Consider the following 21,934-nt stretch of genomic DNA (forward strand, 5'->3'; position numbering starts at 1 on the left):
TTTCTTTTTTTTTTCTTCCTTCTCTTCTTTGCTATATGCCCGGGGAGGTGAGAGAAGCAGGCTCGGTCCCGCCGCCTCTCGGCTGCCGCAAGCTTCCTCTCTCGCAATACATTCATGCACACAGCGACGGCGCCGCGTTTCAGCCTCGCCGGCGGGTCAGGGCTGCGGGCGGCGCGGGCTGCGGGGCTCCTGCTCCGGCCGCCGCCGCCGCCGCATCAGAAAGGCAACCGGGTCAAACTTTGCCGAAACTCGCCCCCGGCCGCTGCGGGGCCCCGGGCGTCGCCGTGCAGCCCGGCCGCTCCGGCGGGCTGCGCCGGGAGGGATCCCCGCATGACAGCTCCTCCGCCGCGCCTGCCCCCAGCCCAGGCCAATTGCAGGATTAGCAGCAGGTCTCGCTCCCCCCCTCTCTCCCTGCCTCTCCTTCCTCCCTCCTTCTCTCAGTCCCATCCCTCCCCCTGTATTTCTCTTTTAAATTGCAGCTGTTGGAGCTAAACCTCCTTTGCAAAAAACAGCATTTCCTCCCACATTTCCATGAATTGTGGGTAATGTAGTTTTTTTGAAGTAAAATCAGTTTTGTTTTTCTTTTCACTTAAATGCAATGTTTTCTCTTTGTTTTGCAAATTAAGATTGTTCTCTCCTGGCTGGAGCTTCRTTGGTATATCCAGTAAAGGGATGCTCTCCTTGCTTGCAAAACCCTTTAGCCCCGGGCTGGGTGGGCTGTGATTCAAGCAACTAGAAATGTAAAGCTCTCCATAGCAGCACAGGCACTAAGGACTAGCTGGAATAGACAGACATGGAGAAGCATCTGAGGCAGTAATAGCCTGTGGGAAAGTTGTAAACTTCTATTACAGACAGGTTTCCTAGTAATGTTACTGGCTGTCCCTGCTGGCCATCAGCTGGCCAAGGATCTGATTTTCAAGGGAGCTCTGCGCCATGTGAGCTGCATGTGATCACATTTTTGGTAATAGCTGCTGTACGTTGAGCATTATGCACAGCTCTGGGTGTGCATGTCCACCTTAGCTTTTTTCTAAGTAGGAGTACTGGGGCACCACTGTTTGGCCAGTACMACTTGCAATGTGGTAGATCAGTACGGAGCTAAGTAAGCATCTTTTATTTCTTCCTGCCCCACCCTCATAGCAAACTTGATTGGTTCACATAGTGCTTGGTATTTTAGAGCATCCGTGCACAGGTTGTCTGYGCTCCAGCAGATGTGAAAGGCTGGAGGAACTGGGTGATCTTGATACACGACTGTCACAGGAGAAGGGGAGGCAAATTTGCTCCTTGCTGATCCTGCTGGATCTAGGATCCCACTGTGTGGGAGTTCTCACYCCCCCAACTGCTCAGCCTTACCAGCACAAGTTACCTTCTGTCTGGGACTTTGTGTTTTTCCCCATTCCTGTCTTGCAGTTTTGTCCCCTCCTTCCCTCCTCATCTTACTGTGGCCAGGAGCATGAAGAGCCTCCACACTGGTGAGATGTTGAGATAGTTTTGCTTCCTCTCTTTGCCTTGTGCAGTGGATCAGTGCTGGGAATCCCAGGTGCATGGGGAGCAGAAAGCGCCGGGAAGATTTCCTTGGCCAGCAGGTTGCTGGGAGCGAGGAATGGCGCTCTAGGGCACTTCACCCTGATTCCAGGACGAAGGGATGACAAGGAGCAGAGAGCAGCCCCCAGTTGAGCAGGAACGGTGGTAAGTTCTCTGCCATCACGGCTGGATTTTAAACTCTCTATGCTGTTCTCTTGGCAGCAAKGGTCTTACAGCTTGACTAAGAGAGGACGCAACCTTCTACGTTTTGCAACCATCCCCCTGTAGCCTGTGTAACTGTCAAGTTAAGCCAATTAGGCAGAGATGTAGTCTCTGGATGGGAGATTTCTGAGCAAACCAGGCAGCAGGGGATGGGGGAAACATAGTATATTGTTATATTTTTGTTCTATACGTTTCTCAAAGTATTGGCTAAATGTTATCTGCTTTAAACTTCACAAGGTCTCCATGAGGGCCCAATTATTGTTACTTGCCCTGCAACAGATATAAAAACTACAAATGCACTCAAGTTACAAGCAACTTATTATAACACAGTACCAAAAAGAAAGAAATGAGCATCTACAAATCAAAAATCCAGTTGCTTCAGCAACCTCCAGAAGGTGCTGAAATACTTTGACATTTCCAAGACTCTTTCACGCTTTTCAAACAAGCTTGTCACAGTTTCTCAGAACATTATGAATTTTGTGAAACAGCACTCTATGAGAACCCAGTTTCACTGAAACTTCAGCCAGGTCTTGCTTGAACCTGGCTCTCCGTGGTGTTCTGGTCAACTTGGAAATTGCATCACCTTATTCTAATTAAATCAGCTTTTCCTCTTCAGCTGGAGTTTTCTTGTTTTTTTGGCCCTACCTGTCTCCARGGCACTGTTGTGTATGATTAAGGAATCAGCAAATTCCACCCCCCGAGGGGCTGCGTTATGCTGTGCGCAGGGTGGGTCCTGTGCCCGAGAGTGTGGAGCGCTCTGAAGAAATTGTTGGAGGCTGGCTTTTGGGGCCGAGCTGTGCTAAGTAGCAATGAGGAGTATCTGTTGATGCTGYGAGTTGCATTCCCTTCTGCCGGTGATGTAGCTGTCCATGTACCGTAGTAACTTTACCAGGCTCCATTCCTGCTGTTGCTCCCCACTGGCCGCATGGCCCRTACGCTGTGCCTTAATGCCCTTTCTACCCATTTTCCATGTTGAGTGAAATGCAGGGTTTCCCTTGCGTCATGTAAGCAATAACAGACAAAAATAACCCACCAAAGGCTGTGATAAGCCATGCTAATGGGCCTGACTAGCATTGCTGCCCATCTGCCATTAATATTGCAGAATATGCTAGCTTATTTTGCCCAAGTATTCTTTTTTGCCCCTGGAAAAATCTCATCCAGGAAAACCGAAGGCTTTGCTTGCAAGCACTTTGGCTGCCAGTGTTTGCTGCTGCTGCTGTTTCTGGGCTAGCCGCTGCTGGAGGCTGGGACGTGCCAAAGGTGTCRGCGAGCGGCGGGGAAAGGGGACGTTGCTGCTGCTCCCTGCCTGGCTGCACCTCCGGCGCGGGGCTGCCGCGGGCAGCTGATGCCGTGCACCGCGGCAGCTCTGCAGGGAATTCTGGCCTGGAGCCCGCGGGCCCCAAGCCCAGGGGACTGCAGCACCCCGCGCGCTCGGGGCAGGCAGGACAGGCGGGGGACGCCGCTGGCGGGGCTGCGAGACGGTGCGGGCCCCAGCGGACGCGGAGCGTGGAGCGCGCCGGAATCTGTCCGGCTGGGAGTTCTCCAAGGTGCTAAAATAAACCCCGCGTGGATCGGATTGCAGGCCCGAAATAGCCCCGCCGGCCCGGGCGGCTGCACAGCGTGCCAGCCCGGCCCAGCACCCACCCCAGCAAAGAGCCTTTCTGAACGTCTGTCGGTAATATTTTTAAACCCGTGGGTTTTTTATTGGTTTCCGAGCACAGTGTGTCTTCTCTAAGCTCGCTGCAGCTCTCCCCCCGTGCCTGCAGCAGCACTGTGCTCCGCGCGCCTGTGACCGACGTGGCCACGGTGCAGGGATGGGGAACGTTTCTCCCTCGAGCTCGGCCTCTGCGGCTTGCGATTGGCGGTTGCAGCCTGCCTGCCTGCAGGGTAACCCGCAAGGAAGCCCGGCGCGATGGCCTCGCTTTCGCTGCTCACAAATGGGAGACCAAATTGCTTCCCTTTCCTGTTCCACTCTTGACAGGGGCATGTTAGCAATGTGCTTTCTTCTCCGTCTCCTTCCCCACTGATCACTTGTTATTGTGCATAAGGCTGATTCCTGGGTGGAGGCTGCAGAAACTGTGCGTGTAAGGCAGAGAAATTCCCCCGTACCTGGGAATGGTGGCAGCAGAAATGACAGGCACCAGATTAAATTAGCTCCTCGTGCTTTCAAGGTATTTCTTCCCAGTGACAACTCCGAAGGAACATGCTCAGTGATAGCTCAGTGCCTCTCGGCGCAGCAGGAGCAACAAGCCTTTCTGTTTCTGCAGGTTTTTGGTTACCATTGCTTTAACCTTCTGTCCACAAATGTTTAACTGCAAGGAGCCCCGCGCAGCCCTGGCCAGGCAGCGGGCAGAGGAAATAGTGAGGCCATCCAGCAGGGAAGTGACAGCTCTAGTAAAGCTGAAGCAGTGACTCCGGTTATCTCACTTGCCGGTGTCATGGGGGCTGAGATTTTCCACGTGCACTGGAACCTCAGGACGGGATAACGGCAGGCAAGCAGCAACGGGGGTGCTGACTTCTCCGATAGTGTAAGAATGCAGCTGCCTAGCCAGTGATCAAACGAGAGCCAATACGTGCCAGCGATGCAGCAGCGTCCGTACATGCTCCTGGGCTGCCTCAACCCCAAACAGTAATTTGCTGCCTGAGCTGAAAGAAGTCGCAGATTATGGGATTATGTCTGAGAGGGGAAGACCTGCTCTTCCCCCACCTAAGATATCATCACATAATAGTGGTAGGCTCTTGGAGGATGTGATTCATAAATAAGCTGATGCATATTATTTTCCTTTGATTCATAGGGAAGGAAAATATGAGTAAAACCTAAGAGTCAAGGCTCCTTAGTATTTCTAACACTGATTTGCTCGGCTAAGTGTTGGACTAGCCTGTCAGGACCAGCTTGTCTGTAAGACAGGCACAGACCGGATGCATAGTTCATCTAGAGCATTTTGAGAACTTTTGATAAAAAGTGCAAAGAAAGTGAAATATTATCATAGAAGGCCAAGAATCACCTTTCATTTAGCACTTAAGCTCTCCTGTGCATTTTGGACAAGACTTTTAAAGATATGTAGGCGCCTGATTCCTAATGCTACCTGTACAAATACTGACTTTTATAACTTAGCATTTGTATAGGTAAATATCACCGGAACCAAGAAATGTGCCTGTTCTGTTCCTTGGTGCAAAATATTAATCTTTTGCACTTTTCTGTCCACGTAGGATTTCCAGCCTATTTGCAGAGAGGGGAATAATCCCATTTCTCCAAGGTGTGGGTGGTGAGGAACAGCGACAGACTGTTGCCCCAGGGAAGGTAACTCAGTGATATTAGCCTGGAACCACCTGGGGCCTGGGGTGAATCTGGCTCAGGTGTTTGCTGCAGCAGGTTGTCCTTCAGGCAGGAGGAGCTGCCAGTGGAGACCAATGGTCTCTCTCAGCAGGTCTGAGGTGTAGATCCATGCAGCCATGGGTTCAGGGCCGYGTAACTAGATCGCTCAGACCTGTAAAACCAGGGCCCAGGCGCCACTGGGGACGGGCAGGGCGAGGAGCGCAGAAGGAAGGTTTTCACAGAGGCTTGTCAGCACTGTTGGCTTGCAGGTGAGAGTTGTGTTAGAGGGGTTTCTCCAAGCTGCCGTGCTGAGCTCCCAGGTGGGAGGCTGAGGGCCGCAAAGCACAGAGGAAGCAATGGAGTGCAAGGGCCACCAGGAGGCAATGGCAAGAGGGACTGCAGTTCTTCCACGTCCTCTGCAGCAGGATTTCCCAGCCCCTGGCGTAAGCCAGCAGTGTTCAGCCCATGCCAGAGGAAGCCTTCCTTCTCCCCTTCCCGTGGGCTACAACGGTGCCTACTCCGCTGTGGCCAGCCAGTACCGGTGTTGCTGAGCACATCACGGTTCAGGGACGAAGGCGCCGCCTGTCACCTGCTTTCAGTGTGGGATCTGTGATGCTGAAACGGCAGAAGCACGTGCAGTATTTAGGCCACGCTCAGTGCCGGGGGCAGGGGGATGGGAATTCATTAGCAGAGCAGTGTCTCTTTTAATCAAAAGGCAGGTGCTGCTTCTCCTTGGGCCTGATACAGGGTTAGCGCTGGAAGACATTGCAGGAGGTACCCCCGAGGGGTGGGAGGGGAGCGTGAGGATGGGGCTGCTAATGTCTGAAAGATAGGTGTACTGCAGAGAGGAAAGTGTTGTCTAGGGTGCCCCGAGAGGGGATGAGATGATGCAGAACAGACAACACAAGGGAACCTGTCTGGATAGATCCCCTTGCAGGAAGCCCCCAAGGAAGGCCTGTCCTTGGAGATTTTAAAGCCAGGCTGGACAGCCTGCCACAGGAGCAATGCCTGTCATGGGGAGGTGTAGGGGACCGTGATCTCTTCCAGCTCTGATGCTCACATATTAAAATATGACTTATGGTGGGAAAAAAACTACATTTCCCAGTCTCCCTTGCAACCCTGGGGAATAAGCAATTGGAAGATTTAAATAGACCAGGCCAGAAGCAACCAACCTTTGGCACAAAGAATTTCCCTCCTCTTCTTCCAATCTATTGGCTGTTTAACCTTTTTCCCTGGCACTGGAGTGGCTGCCAAGCCTGGCATTAATTTTCCTTCCAAGCTTGCTAGGCCCATGAAGTAAACAGCCATGTGCATTCCTTACTCTATATTTAACAGCTGCAGACTGTGCTGGGGGCAACTGCACCAGAGGGGAACCTTTGTAGCTTCCCAAATTCATAACTCTTGAGGGTGGGAGAGGGGGAAGCTGTCTGCAGGGAGAAGAGGGATTTCTCTCCTTCCTGGCATTTGAAAAGCAGGTTCCATCTAGCGAGAGGCTGCAATGCCAGCATCCCAGGTGCGGTCCAGGGCAAGAGACAGGAGCAATGTCCTCAACAGGGCTGAGTTCCTCTCCCTGAACCAGCCCATGAAAGGAAACCAGGAGAGCAGGAGCTCCAGCAGAAAGCAGAGCGGCCAGGCCGGAGCAGCTGGTGCCCAGAACAGCAATCCCAAGGAGCGGAGGCAATCCCAGCAGCTGCCTGAAGAGGACTGCATGCAGCTCAACCCCTCCTTCAAGGGAATCGCCTTCAACTCCCTGCTGGCCATCGATATCTGCATGTCCAAGAGGCTAGGAGTGTGTGCCAACAAAGCCTCGTCCTGGGGTGGTGCCCGCTCCATGATTAACCTCCTGGGGATAACAGGGCACGGGATCCCCTGGATTGCAGGCACACTCATCTGCCTGGTGAAGAGCAGCACGCTGGCAGGCCAAGAGGTCCTCATGAACCTGCTGCTAGGTGAGTGACAAACCTCCTTCCCCGCAGTGAAAGCCCAGCYCTAGTCACAAGGGACAGCAGCCTTGTGACTCTTCCTCCTCTGACTGTTCCCAACCACGGGATGTGGTCAGGAAGCAGGACTTTGTGGTGATTGACCTTTTGGGCGAATGCTGCACTTAGCCATCATGGCAGATTCAGGCTGGTCCTGACTACCATGGGTGATGGATGTGGCAAAAAGCTAAGAGGGATGGAGTAATTCTGGCTGCTGGTCACATCTGCTGAGTAGGGGCAGGCCCCTGGCCTCCCCAGGCCTGCACAGGGCAGAGTGTTGTCCAGTCACACCAAGAAGATGTCTATGACATGTAGGCAGATATCAGCAGTGATGTCTTTTATTTAATATAGGGTTATCTGCTTTGGTGGCTTGGCCAGGTGGGGAAAACAGAAAGATTTGAATCCAGAGGTTATGTTTGTAATGTGAACCAGGGCCTGAAGATATCCTTGAAAAAAAAAAAAATTCTACCCCCTTTCCACCTCCTTGAACAGGCACCGGCTCCTCTTCTCAGCAACCGCATAATGGAGTCCTGTCTCCCTCCCTGCTGCTGTTTGATCTTGCTTTCTTCTTCCCATGAGGACCTTTCTTGCTGCTGTCCCCATTTCCTTGTGCTGATTTGACCCAGAGGCCTTGAAGACGGGATCTGATCTCTCTGGCTCTTCTGCTAGTCCTTTTTTTTTTTTTTTTTTTTGGCGGTGGTCAGTATTCTTGTTTCTGGAGGTTGGGACATGTTAAAGGAGTTGCTTCCTCAGCTGAGCAGGGCTCATCCTGGCAGTATGGATTGATGTCCCACTAGTGACCAGGCTGAGCTCTAGACACGACTTGCCTTAGATCCAGGCCCCATTCCACCCCTGACCATGCATGCTTGAGGACCTTGCTCTTCTCTCTCTTCTTCCCTTAGCATGTGGCCTTGTTATCACATCTTGCTTTGTGACTAATTATTAGTTCACTTGGCTGTGGTCAGCCTTCATGTTTCACCCTCTCTCCAAAAAACAGCAATCAGAGTTCCAACTTTTKGTTGGTCAGGGAAATTGAGAACATTAGGTTTAGGCCCTTGCTTCTCAGTGAGCCTTTTATGGGGGACACAGAGATGTTTTATTTCATATAGGAACGTCAGGAAAGGGATGTCCTGTATGCAGGGGCTGACTGTGATGGGATATGGACTTTGCAACATGGTCCCAGGTTGGGTTTTTTTCAGAAGTTTATCCTTTGGAGAAGGTGAAGATTGCACTGAACTGGCTTTAAGAGCACAGCTGTAGCTGCCTTTTCTCCCCTCTGCCTTTGAAAGAGACTGTCCTCGTGCTGTGACATCTAATGAAGASAGGCCATAGCGGGGAATAAGCAAGAATAGCATTGGCATGATGCAGAGCCCTCTGACGTCAGTAGGAGTTCTTCCACTGACTCCTCAGTGCTCTGGGTCAAACTCTCACTGAGAGAAGAAGCTCCATTTTAAAGGGCATGAGGATGAAATAGTAGGCAACTAACACCAACCAGCACAGTTTCCAGATGTCTCTTGACCCTGAGATCCTTTGACAGTTCAGGAGCCTAAAAACTGGTCTTTCTGTCCGCAAAACGTTTGAGGTCCTATAAAAAGTGAATATCACTTTTGGCTTAAAAACAGAAACGGTTTTCTCACTCTTCCGCTGCCGTGTGAGGCAGTCCAAATGCAAAGCCACCTCCAGGTTGCATTGAAACTTTGAATATCGTGTGGTCATTGGGAAAACTCAGCACTGCAGCTGCTAGCTGCTGTGCTTTGGAAGAGCAGTACCTGCACCTCCAGGTCTCCTTAGCTCAAATGTGCTGCCTGGGGACTCCTCTGGGAGTTTCTGAAGTTTTGGTTCCTTGCCTAGACGCACTGCTCCCTTTTCCCCACCTGCCAAAAAATGGTTAAATTCACAATTCAGTAGTTCACAGTGTGACTAGACAGCTCAGTAGATATGGCAGACTCTAAAATGAAGCCACTTTGCACTCCAGGTAGACAGCACTGACTGGTGGGACTGCCCAAGGTTCCCTGAGCCTCACTTGTCAGAGCTTCCTCAGAGTGTCTTCTGTCGCCCCGCAGAACAGGATCTCTGCTGGGATGTGCGGGGTTGGTTTGATGCTTAATATCAAAGTATCTACTTCTCTAATGCCTGTGCTGCTCATGATCAATAGAGTCTGGCTTGCGAGTGTGGGGTCGGTGCACCTAGACAGATCTCATGAGACATGTGGTCTCCGAGTAAATGAGAACAGTATGACATGACTGGTGAGTCTGCTGCATCTGGCATCCTTGGTCGCTCTTGTTGCTGTTGTTTTCCTGTGGTTCAAATCCAGCAAAATGTAGTGTAAAGCCCTTGTGTCTGTGGGTAGATCAAAGGGAAGGGAACATCCCTGGTGTTTCCCTGGTCTCTTGGGAAGAGGGAAGCAGGGACGGGAGGTTGTCTGCTGTACCCCTTCTTCACCTCCCTTGGCTTTTCTCCCTCCCCCCCACTTGCTCAGAGTTTGATACATCAAGCAGAATTTCTGATGCAGTCTCTGGGCAAGGAGCCAGCCCATCACAGAGCACTTGTTTAGGATTTGCAGTCAGGCTTTCCAAGGCAAGGAGACAGGAGACTGCTGAAATGGGACTGGGAACCTGGCAGGAGCACCACTGCAGATGGAGGGAGGGCACTTGCTCTTGAGGAGCTCTTGGTAAGATCTTTGCCAAAAGATATGGGGGCACTTACGGTGAGGGGTTCTGACCTCTTTCCCTGGGACGCTCCATCCATCCCAACTGTAGATGTTGATTAGCAACCCCAAGGAATGTTTTCCCTCCATGTTTGTCATCTGTGATGGAATTTATTGATTCTCCTCATCGTAATCTTTTCCAGCAAATGCCAAATGGCCAGAGAAGCATGGTCACAGACTATTACTGAAAAGATGGAAGAAATCAGATATCTGTGCCTACTATAAAAATCCCTCTGCCAGAATGCTTTCAGGAAGACTGTCTCAGTATTGCCAATCCTGGCTGTTAAAAAGTCAGGAAGAAAAGCTACTTCCTCTGTGCCAAATCAAAAAAAGTCATAGCCCAAGAAACCCTCAATTTAAGTTCATTTTATTTGCCTTCTGGTGTTGGAACTTTTAGGAACATTCAAGCTTTTCTCTGCAATTACAAGGATTTCATAAAAACTGAGGTGCTTAGAAAATCATTTGAACCTCACAATTGGGCTTTCGGGGAAAAACAAATATTATGGAACTTTCAATAAAATTACCAGAGGTGCTCCAGAGAGCAGCTCCATTAAATCTTGAGATAAGCAGTGTCTTGGGTTCTGGTTCTGATCCATCTGGTGAGGATGTGGATCCAAATTTAGTGATTCATTGACTGCAAAGCCAGCAAAGAACATTTGGATCATTGATCTAACCCACAGCAAAATACAAGCTGTAGCACATCCCTTAATTTATTCCTGTTCAATTTGCTAAGGCAAAAGACCCAAACATCCAATCTGATATAAAATTTCAAGTGACAGGGATGTTGTCAGAACTGTTTCTAAATTACTGCAGTGGTAGGTATTCTCTCAACTGCCTTGCTTTTTGTTTGAATTTTCCATTCCTTCCATTGCCTCTCCATACCTTTATCTCTTCAGCTGAAGAGCTCTTTTATCCAATCTCTCTTCTGCCTCTCAGTATTTTGGATAGTGATCAAATCACCTCTTCACCTTCTATTTGTTAAGCTAAACAGATTGATCTTGTTAGACCGACGGTCCTTCCAGATCCAGGCACCTTCTTATTGTGATGGGGATTGAATATGTTGATTTTCCCAAAGTGGGAGTTTTGATGCAGTCCACCTATTGTGTCTCGAGCCAAATCGCCATCTGATGCAGTGAGCGTTTGTTTAGTTAGCTGCAGTCCAGCTGCCTGAATTTGCTGTGATAGAGTATCTGCCTGGTTAATGCTTGCACATAAAGCGTACGGTTTGTGCTTGGTTTGAAATACTAGACATTAACAGTGTTCTGCCTTGGTCATGGCATCCTGAAAGTTGGTAATTGTGGGTGTTCAAACTAGAAGAGAAAGGCACCGGCTTTCTCTTTGCATGCTGGAAAGAGGTTGGAGCACCACAGAGCTGCAGATCACTGCCTGTATCCATTGTGTCCAGCTATTGTCTCGATGATGCAAGTCCTAGTCCTGATCCATTACCAGCTGGCTCTGCATCCAGTTTCTGACTTGTAGGTTGGTTCTTTGGTGCTGTCACTAAGCATTTATCACCAGCAAGTACAACAGTGCTGAGGGGTGCAGATGTGTCATCGAGAGCTGTGTGGCAGGCTGCGGATGGGTCGCTTGCCATGAGAGAAGGGGAGGCCAGGGTCACTTCTCCACTCCTGAAGGTGAGCAAGAGGTCAGTTTTTGCTCTCTCCAGCCTTTTCTCTGAATACAGACCCAGCTTTAGCCTGGTGGGAAAGCAAGCCATAATATTCTGAGGCATAGTTCTCTGCAGATCTGTGACTTTATACTGACACGCACACACATGCGTATGCATATATGTAGGGACAGGACTCCGCAATCTCCTCATGGCAGCCTCCAAGCAAGACTAGATTAGCAGGGAAGTGATGAGTTGGGGAGGAAAGAGAGAGAGAAAGGCCTTCACAAGGTTCCACAAGACCCCACTGCCTCTTCTCTAACAATAGCATGGAGGTGCTTCATGTATTGTGATACTTTTCTTTGGCACCTGTGTGGTGAAAATTCAGAGAGTATTGCCTATTGCTCTTAAAGGTCACTGAGTAGATTAAATGCCCAGACAGCAGAGACAAGCTCATTCTGTTGAGCCTCGGGGCTCAGCAGCCCAGACCCAACAGAGAGGATGGGGAGTTGCACTGGCAGATGGATCAGTCCGTATGCAGCAGAGCTTGCTAAGCTGAGAGCCCCAGAGATGGTTTGGGGCCAGATGTGTCTATTTTTTCCCTTTTGTTTTCCCACTGTGAGGCTGGAGATTTTCTGAGCTAAACAGGGCAGATAATGTTTCAGCAGGGAAGGAGAGGACAGTTCGGAAGCTGGCTGCCTGCATGAATGTTCCCAGCTTAGACACCATTCCTGAACCTCTCCCCCTCCTCTCTTTGCAAAACTCGGCATGTGGAGCCTCTATCCGTGCTCCCCTTCCAGCCTCAGCACTGACCACTGAAATCTCAGCAAGTTTGCAGCACATCTGCCCAGCCAGGTGGAAACATTTAAATGAAGTCACCCGACATGACTGACCCATGGTGGGTGCTAAGCAGGGGGAACAGCACAGAGGCCCACTCCCTGCATCCAGCAGGGCACAGGTCCAGCCTGGCATTGAATATTCCTCTTCATCGCATCAGGCTGCAAATATACCTCTTGTTGTCCTGTCCAGATACTGCAGTTAAAGCCCCTGGTCCTTTGGTGGGTGCCATCCTCACCCCTCATCTCCTCGTGGCTGATGAGCTCGGGCATCGCTGAACAGCAAGCGGAGTCCAGCTCTCCGGGCTTCCCTGCCCCCCTTCCCTCCCTTGCCTGCTTTCCTTATAGCAAATGCATGCTGTTCACTGCAGGGCAGACTTGCAGGTCTGCAGTGTCCCTTCACATAGAGGACAGCCAGTAAGAGGCTGGGACCCATTCGACTGTTCCTGGAGCAGGCACAGGGAATATTTCCAGCGACCTGCATAGGGTCTTTATCAGACCACTGATCAGATCAGCTCCCTTCGTACTGGTAAGGGTCTAGGAGATCAGGTCCTGGCTGGCTGTTGGTGCTAAGGACAGTGTGAGCCCTGCATCCATCAAACAGTTTGCTGTCCTTTGGGAAACTGCAATAAGCTTAAAACCAACCCCCTGTGCAGAACTAGCAGGCAAAATGTTCCAGAGCCTGAATGCAGATTGAAAGAGAAAAGAAGTGCGAGGGTTGTTAAATGGGAAGAAGGAGAATAAACAAGGGAAATGAGTCATACTTATGTCTGTCACTCCAGGAACAGCTTCCCATTGCCCCTGGTTCAGAGCTCAAAAGAGACAATAGCTGTTTCACTGATGCAGAGCCCTCCCTGCCAGAGAAGCTGAGCAAGGCTCTGGCCCGAAGGGAAATCCTTCAAGATGGATGAGTGTGTTTGCCTCTAATGCACCTTGACAAGAGCAGTAGTTGGGAAGAAGGGCAGTGGAGGAGCCTTGGGCAGCGAGGTGAGTAGCTGGGAGTAGTAGGGGGCAGAGGGAGCCGGGCACTACCCTGGTCTGGGCCAGGCTTGGTCAGGTTGGTGCAGGAGATGCTGGGAGGGAGGATGGGGAAGGGGGGGATTATATGAGCTTTCTCTTCTTTCTTCCTTTGGAATTAAGCTCCGCTTTTCTGCTTGGAGCCCAATTCTGGTCTGGTCCTCTGTTTCCATGTGTATAGGGATGCTGGGAGGCCTAACTGATCAGGGTCTTTGAACCACTTTAGGATGTGATGGTTGGAGACCCTGTGGGCATCAGAGAATCAGCCCCAAACTTTTTTGCCCATATGCTTTATTGAAGGCAGTGGGGTGTAAATACAAGCCGAAGCAGGGCTGAGTCCAAGTGAGGAGCCCAGCGTTTGTGGGCTGTGAGATGTTGTCGGTAATCAGGCTAAGGCAGTTTTCTTCTTCTTTGCACCCACGCAGAAAGCATTAATCTTCCCTTGCTCTTTTCTACCTGGCCAGGGAGCGGGAGCCCTTGGAGCCCTTCTCAAGGCCAGTGGAGCAGTTTGGGGAGATTTGGCATGAGCTGATCAGCTCGTTTTCCCCACCAGCACGCTGTCCACAGCGGTGGCTTTTAGCCAGCAGGAACAGGGAAGCGGATGAGCAGGGCTGCGACAAGCGCTGTCCAGAGGCGAGTTCCCCACCGAGGCCTCGCGCCCCTGCAGCGCGAGCCCCTGGCGCCGCGCTCGCCCTCTCGCTGGCGTCTCGTCCGCAGCGAGCGCCGAGCCCCTGCGTGGCAGGCAATCTGGGAAGCAGCCATGCTAAGTAATTGATTCGGAGATACAAATCGCCCAGTTCCCAAGGGCGCAGCATTTCCAAGGGGAGAACTCCAGGCAGCCTGTGTTTGCACTCAGGGCTGTTTCTAATCATCTAGGATAGAGCAAATCTATTTTTAGTTGTTGTGTTTTTTTTTTAATTAATTGCACGATGCTGATTGCCACCCTGTTTTCACCTTTCCGTGGCCACTTCTCCCAGCACCCTTTGCACCCAAAGCCCAGCGTTCTCTGCTGCTTGTTCAGCCGAAAAATAACCTCCCCCCAAAAYGCTGCAGTGGCTGATTCATTGGTTCTTAAATGTGTTGTGCCATCTGTGCCTTTTGTCAGTTCTTACACCTAATATTGCCACATTTTGAGAAGAAAATGAAGTAGAGGAATTCGCTTCCAGAGGAGTGGAGCTCCTCCAGCTGCTACCAGCRCCACCGGAGAGAGGGTGAAGAGGCTTTTGAAACCCACATCTTTCATTTATGTGAACTAATCAAAGCTACAAATGGCTCATGTCTAATGTCTGCAAGAGGTTACATTTGGGAAGTTCCTTTCAGAAGCTGTAGGATGGGGCATGTAAGTAAAATCTAAACAGTTCCAGCTGAAAAGCTTGGATTTTTTTTTTTTTTTAATTTGTTAGTTATAATTGCTGTGTGGAGCAAAAGAAACTCTTTCCTGGAAGCTTTGACATTTGTCAGAAGTTCAGAGCTGCGTGAGGCTGGCTAATCTCCAAAACGAAGTTCTTCCAAAGTCAGCTTCAGCCCTATGCGTGGCCGCAGCGGTTATAGCCTGTCGTGGTAGGACATGTCTTCTCAGCGGGGTTTGTGCAGCCTCCAGCAGTGCGGGACCCTGGCTGGGGCAGGCTGCAGGCTTCTGCTGAAACGCAGGCAATGAGTCGTTGCCCAGGTTGCCTCTGCTTTGACATGGTCCCTGGGGCTGGGCAGCGGATGGGTGGCCAGAGACACCCCTGCTCTCACRCGTGGCTGCTTCTGGAGCTCGCTGGCTGTGCTCTCGGTTCGTTTCTGGGCCGTTAAGTTCCCYGTTTCCTCTCTCTCCCGCGTGGCCAGCCGCGGCGCTGGGAGCTTGAGGSGGCTCGTGCCTGTTCCGGATCCTGGGCTCGTGGCCCTGACTCTGGAGAGCTGCCTTGGCTCGTCCGCGCCGTCCCATGAGTGCGAAGTCATGTGAATCGTGGCTGCGGGAACAGACGAGGCCAGAGGCTTTTTTGGCTTTCTCCCTTTTTTTCCTCATTCCCTCCTCTCCCCCCTGCCAGCCCTGCACCCAGGGCATTTTTCAGCTGCAGTTTTGATAACTTGTTTATATAAACATCTCAGCTGGGATCYGCCTCGGTGCCCGGAGATGCTGCCTGGCTCCAGCCCCAGCCCGGAGGGTGCTCGCCCCATGCAGCCCCCCGTCCTCGGCCAGCCTCACACCCCCCTCCGCAAGGGACGGCAACTGCCATCACCCCTCGGGCACCGGGGTGACAGGGGACATCAACGGTTTGAACTTCCCTTACAAGAGGTTTGGGTTTCGGCTCGGTTTGGTTAAGGCAGCAATACTTCCGAGTTTGCCCTTGTGCCCTGCCCGCACAGGACTTGCTTCTCCGCTCTCCTTTCAACTTTTAATGGGTTCCTAACATTTGGTGGTAGGAGCAAAGCAGATAATTGTTTTCCTTTTCTTATTAATAGAAATAAAATGTCTGCCCGGGGGCTCGCTTTCAGCTCATTTGCTGTGCATCTGATGCCAGATGTTGGCTATTTACAATACCAAGGTGATCTCTGATGCTAAAATTGTCGCAGACAGGCAAGACTTGCTCTTTGGTTTTATGTTTTAAGGAAGTTTTAGATGTTAATAGATCGTCCCTGCAATCGGAGGGTTTTGCACAAGAAACCTGAAAGATCGTTTCCCCTGATAGCTGGGTCAGAGGGAAAATTCTGGATCTTTTTCAGAAAAAAATGTGAAAGGAGCAATGGGAGAGAACTAATCCCTTCCCTTGGTGGCTTTGCTGTGTTTTAAAATTATCCAGTGATACCTGGATCTGGGGGAAGAGCACGGCACAAATGCTTGAAATTAAAATTTCAAGCAGCGTGGGGGGCAGCGTGGTAAATGGGTTGCAGGCTCCCTTCCGAGGTCTCGCCTGGGGCTGTGTTTCCTCCAGCCTTCGGTCCTCTCGGCCTGAAGACTTTGCATTCGTCTTTGCATTTTAGGGGCAGGTAGACCGAAGGTGAAGCCTCCAGTTCCCAAACGGTTGGGCCCGCGGTTCGTAGCCGAGGTGGCTAACGCGTGCCGGATGCCACCGTTTCCCTAGCCGGTAACCCCGTAGCGGTGTGTTTTCTGCCCGAACGTGCCCCGCTGAGGAGGGAGGATTTTGTTTGCATCGAGCCGAAAGAGCGGAGGGTGGAAAAAAAAAAGCAGTTCAGCCTAGGTCCAAGCGGGTATGTAGGTCAAGGAATTGCAAGGGACTGGGACGCGGGCTGTGGCTGCTGAGTGACGGCACCATTTGTATCTGTTTCTGCAGGACGGGCGTTTGCTGACGCTGTCAGAAGCGCAGCGGTGCCGGGAGCCGATCCCCTCCGGCACAGCGTGCYCGCGGGCAAGCAGCCGGGGTGCGGGGCAGGGGCGCAGCCTTGCTTTCCGGTGTCTTGCAAAGGCTCTGCCAGCACGAGCTCCCCGGAGCTGGGTGCCGGCGTGGGACCCCCCGCGCCTCGGGGCGGTGGTTGGAGCAGCGCAGGCAGCTGAAGCGGTTTCACAAATAAGTTGCTTCACGGAGGGAACAGAAAGTGCAAGGGGAAGTGACAGAAAAAGCACCAAACTGGGGATCTTTTTTTTTTTTTTTCTTTTAACGGCAAATTAACCCCCAGTCTTAACGCTGTCGTGCCTTTGGATCTTGAAATGTGGACAAATGAGGCTTTCTACTCTCTGTGCATTGACAAAAATTAAAACTAGCAGTACTGCAGATCCATTTTATTCATCTTCTGAATGAAAGGATTATTAAAACTGCTCTTCAGTTTGCTCGCCATGCTGTGAACACCTCTGCGTGCGCATGCCTGCATCCCTCAAGTTGCCCTGTCATCACCTTTGACCAAAAAAAAGTCTTATAAGTGCAAAATATCAACGGATAATGCTGAACACTTTGCGTCATTAAAACACAAAATGTTTGTGTTACTGAGCTACGGACAGATTTGGTAGGGAATGGTCATGGTCTGTAGCAGGTGTACTGAATCCCACGGGAGACGCCGGGGATCCTTCAGGGTGCCCAGCCTGGTTCCCAAGCCCTGGCCTGGATTCCTCAGCAAGGCAGTAAGCTGCTGACTTCAGCAGGAGGAGTCTGGGCCAGAGTCTTCTCCTGGCAGCACTGGTGTATCGTTTCTCTGAAGCGAATGCGCGAGTCTGTGCTCCTGGGTAGGAGATGGCTTCCTAGAGCTTCATGTCTTGCCTAGCTCTTGTCCAGGGTAAGGTAGGACTAACGGGCAATGGAGCAGATGAGCTCTGAAAATCAGCTCCTGAAGTGCTTTGCTGAATCAGGACCACCGAGGTCACCTTGACGTGGGTGAGGAGCTGSCCTGGGGGGTGATTTACGAAGACGAACGCGAGCGGAGCGCTGGCATGACCTGCATCGCTGCCAGGCCGCGGCGAGACGGCCCTGCGATGCCCAGCCAGCCCGAGCAGCGATCCTCCGCAGCTGCGAGCTGGGCTGGCGGCGTTTGCTCTCTAGCAGGAAACAGCACTGAACAGCTGGTGCAGAACTCTGCAGCCTGTTTTTTACATTCCTCCCTCCCTTTCTTCCCCTGCTCAGCCCCAATCGGTAAAAAAAACATCAATCAGCAAGTCTTAAAATGCACGGAGAACTGGTCTGCTCAAAGAGCATCAGGGTGCCCCGTAACAGGCTGCAGTCCCGTCCCTAGTTCTCTCCCATCTGCTTATCGCATCAGAGGCGCTCTGGGCAGAGGAACCTGCTGTCCTCGTCCTCCCAAGCCCAGCGCTAGTGCTGCTGGACCTGTTTCTTGAAGAGCGTTCTTGCATCCCTCCGCCACCTCGAACCTCTCCACCTCATTTCAGGCGTTACCTATAGACCTTCCTTCCTGCCTTCCTTCACGTCAGCCTCCTGTTTTGTTGCTGTGTTTAGGCAGGAGTCCCGCCGCTCTCTGTGCCACCGCTGCCAGCAAGGAGCTGGGGTCCAGCCCTTCCTGCTGCTTCTCAGTGGTGCTGCGAGCTCAGGATGTGGCTCGGCCTGGACCTGGTAGCCAGGAGGTCCAGGGAGCCGTGAGTGAGAGCACAGGCTCTGCTGTCCACCTTCCCTATGCAAGAAACCCTGCACGTAGCAAAGAAAAATAGCCCTCTCTAAGGAGAGAGTTTGGCCAGAAAAAGCATCACCTCCTTTCCGTGCTGGTGCGTAGGGGCTGCCTGCGCGGCGGTGGCACGCTCTGGGAGGTGGGTGAGGAGCGCTGCCGCCGCAGCTCCCTGCTTCCTCGCTCCTGCGAGGTGTCGCCAGCGCCTCTGCCTCGCAGCCAGCTCCCGGGCGGGCAGGAGGAGCGCCTGCCTGCGATGTGCCGTCTCATTTCTCTTCCCCCCAGCCGCGCTCCCATCCATCCTCCTGAAACCTTGTCAGCTCTCAAAGTCTTTATCAGGGCCCGGGAACCGGGCAGCTGGCCTCTAGCGTTCCCGCAGACGGAGCAGGCTGTGCTCGCAACAGTATATATTTCCTTGTCACTGCAGTGCCTTCCCGGAGAGGAGCTGAAATCAGCACTCTAACTAATTAGAAGGGCTGGGGAAAAGCAGATGAGGGGATTTGTAAAAAAATCAATGCGAGGAAATAGAATTGACAGTACCTGTTGGCTGGGGCAGTGGGGGGATGGGGTGAAGAGGAGGCTGATAAGACAAGCGCTGATGGGTTTCATTCCACAAGCAGTTGAGGAAGAAAGGCTGTTTGATATTGAAACCTGCAGCGATAGGGTTGTTCCTTCTCCTGCCACATGTCTGTGGTTGCTCAGGCTGGGAGCTTTGCTGCCCACAGCCACGTTTGCACAGGGAAGGAAGGCTGCGTGGGGGGACTTGCAGAGTGCAGCTGGGGAAAAGGCCACAGGAAGCGAGAAGTGACTAGAAACAAAAGTGAAAACTGCCTTGTTGGTCTTCATCGCTTCAGCAAAGGGAGAGGGAAAGATAGTGGGACATCTAGAAGGATGTCACCCTCCCTCTGCTTCTGTACACCGAGGTGCTGTTAGTAACACAGACAACTGTTTCTTAATTTTATGAGGGTTAACTAACATTTGCGTGCTGATCTGAGGATGACAGGGGCTGAGTTCAACCGAACCATGCTCACGTGGCTAGAATTGAACTCAAGGCTTTAGTTAAAGACGGCAACAACCTTCCTATGTTCTGCCCTGAGACCTGCCCTTTACTCTGCTTCTGTCTCTGACCTCCTTCCCTTCTTTGTCTCTTGCCTTGTAGCCTTGCTGCTGGACATCATGATTGTGGCTGGTTTGCAGAAGCTGGCCAAGCGGAAGGGCCCGTATGACGTCAGCCCTGGCTTGTTGGACTACCTGACCATGGACACTTACGCCTTTCCAGCGGGGCACGCCAGCCGAGCTGCCATGCTCTCCAAGTTCTTCCTCAACCACCTGGTCTTGGCCATCCCCCTCCGGATCCTGCTGGTCCTTTGGGCCCTCTGCGTGGGCTTTTCCCGTGTCATGATCGGACGGCACCACATCACAGATGTCCTGTCTGGCTTTGTTTTTGGCTACTTACAGTTCAGGCTAGTGGAGTTGATATGGATGTCTTCCAACACATGTCAGATGTTGATATCAATCTGGTGAACACGGGGGACTTGATGCCTTTCAACTGGAAACTAGCAGATACTTTAAGGGTCTCCCTCCCAGTATTTTTTACTTGTTGTCTGTTGGAAAGAATTGTAAATTCCATGAGTAGTGGCATTTTTTTAATGTTGCTTCCCTGCCTGGTTGGGTTTTAGCAATCAAGGGCCACAGCTGTGTTTTGGCCGTGTTCTCAAGCTGTGTTTGTACAGCAACCAAATTAAGCTTTACAGATGCGAGAAATGAGCTACATGCCTGCCTTGTTTGGGTGGCTCACATCTGCACCTTGATACGTCCTCACAGTGGGCAGCACCTGAGATCTTCCTGAGGACACATTTGTTAATTTCTTTGAGGCTAAATGATTTTGGCCACAGTGCTTTTTCTTATTGTAAGCCCAGAGTTTATGTCCTGTATAGAGTCAGGACACTGCTGGCATTTCACAGATAATAAATAATCATAAAATTGCTGCCCTGTTTGGTTCTTGGGGAGTTTTCCAATGGAAGTGGTGGAAGTCCGTGTGCTTGCACTATTTTAGTGCAGGCTGGATGATGGTCCTACAGGGACCAGAACTGCATTGACCCTTGAGAGAAGGGACAAAGGCCAGTTGAGTAAAGCTTTTAGATTCATGTTCAACTTCAAGCATGTGTTGCAGTCTTATTGGCCCTTAGGGGATGAATGTGTTCACTTAAATTATTTGCTTTAGAGGGGTGGATTTAGGTACATGCTTAGAACTTTGTTAGTTGGCATGCTGAAGTTGGCCTTTCATCAGATGTTCAAAGTCATGCTCTGTGAGGGTGCATGTGGGGTTTTTTTTGTCTGGTAGAAGGACAAATGCAAGTTCCCATTTTCATCCTAGTAGGGGTCACTGAATAGACTTTGTGCCAAATCATGGCAATTTTGCAGGGCAGGTCTATACAGAGAGCAAAGAGTCTTTTTCTACATCTTCATGGCCATGATTTTGTATTTRTGCCAAACGATGCTCTAGGTGGTAATTTCCAAGGTAAGTCTCTTCTAGCATTGAATGCTTTCTGGTACACACAGCAAGCTGTTGGTGAGCTGGAGAGGCGGCAGGGAGCCGGGACTGACTCTAGCCCTGCCCCTGCTCGCTTGTCTATGACCTTGTTACTGAGCAAAATACTGAACGCTTCTGTGTCTCACCCTGCGTGAAATGAGGAAAGCACTCTTGACCTTCCTGGACTGCAAGGCTGAGTAATCGGCGTTTGTAAACTGGCTTGAGATTACTGAAAGTAAGTGCGGCACACGGACACAGGGCTGTTGCTCCATTATTGCCAGACTACCACCTTGAAAACTGGCTGTTCGTTATCCAGATAATGACCATGCTCAGCGTATTATGTCTCTAAAATGGATCATCCCTCACAACTAAGAAAATCCCATATTTTGCACAGAACTCTTCCAGTTTGGTGTGGTTTCCCTGTCTCTTTAGGAGACAGTCCTGATGTTTGGTGGGTGACAGACACTACCAAATTCAGCACCTTCCCTGGCTGGATGCTTTTACAGATGTTCAAAAGGATCCTGCCATTCTTGTCCTCCTGTCTGTCCCAAACTGAGCAAAATATACCTGTCTTGCAGGACCTGTCTACGCGGRAGCAAGCAGCCAGGTCCTGCATTCCTGTCCATCCCAGCATGTTGGGGAGCCCTGTTCTTACCGGGGCTGCTGGTGAGAGGAAAGTCAGCAAGCTACTAACATTTGTTGTTCTTTGATAATTAATATGAAAAGAAGACAAATAGAAAATCTATCCTTGGCACACATCTCCAGCTAGAAAGTCAGTATACAGCCCTGTRAGCTGGTGGCTTCCCGTGCTCCCTGCTCTAAGACCGGAGCAGGCGAAGCGTGGTGAGGAGGGCCGGCATGTGCTTTAGAGATGAGACTCCCGTGGAGCTCCCCGGGACTGGATCATTCGAAGGTCCCTTTGGAAAGAGCTGTGACTGAGTGTGTTCAGGRAAGGGGAGAGGCTCTCGGTCTTGCTGGTTATCTCCGGAGGCTGGCGGATCGGTGTCATAGATGGCAGAGCGCAGGGGGTTATTGGAGCTGTTGGCTCCCCTGCTGCTGCTTGTTTAAATGGGGAGCAGGGAATAAACTCCCCGCTGCAGTGGGGAGCTGAGATTTGCTACTGCACCCGGCCTCCACCAGGATTTGTC

General features: G+C 51.3%; 1 protein-coding gene across 4 annotated transcripts in view; it reads left to right on the top strand.

Moving 5' to 3' along the window:
- The window catches only part of PLPP7 (phospholipid phosphatase 7 (inactive)), a 34,771-nt gene extending 14,531 nt beyond the window's left edge, over positions 1–20,240 (top strand). The window contains exons 4-6 of one of the 4 annotated variants that reach the window (XM_026062229.1): positions 1,515–1,686; positions 6,614–7,008; positions 19,413–20,240. In XM_026062229.1, the coding sequence (XP_025918014.1) occupies positions 1,643–1,686; positions 6,614–7,008; positions 19,413–19,777 (804 nt within the window). In that variant the 5' untranslated portion in view covers positions 1,515–1,642 and the 3' untranslated portion in view covers positions 19,778–20,240. Of the gene's footprint in view, positions 1–1,514; positions 1,687–1,980; positions 2,359–6,332; positions 7,009–19,412 lie in introns of those variants that run through there. The other 3 variants (XR_003252919.1, XR_003252920.1, XM_026062228.1) reach the window with 3 other exon arrangements.
- Positions 20,241–21,934: the final 1,694 nt, after the last annotated feature.

This window comes from Apteryx rowi, unplaced genomic scaffold (genome assembly GCF_003343035.1).
Source record: "Apteryx rowi isolate R43461 unplaced genomic scaffold, aptRow1 scaffold_19, whole genome shotgun sequence".
Classification (NCBI taxonomy): domain Eukaryota; kingdom Metazoa; phylum Chordata; class Aves; order Apterygiformes; family Apterygidae; genus Apteryx; species Apteryx rowi.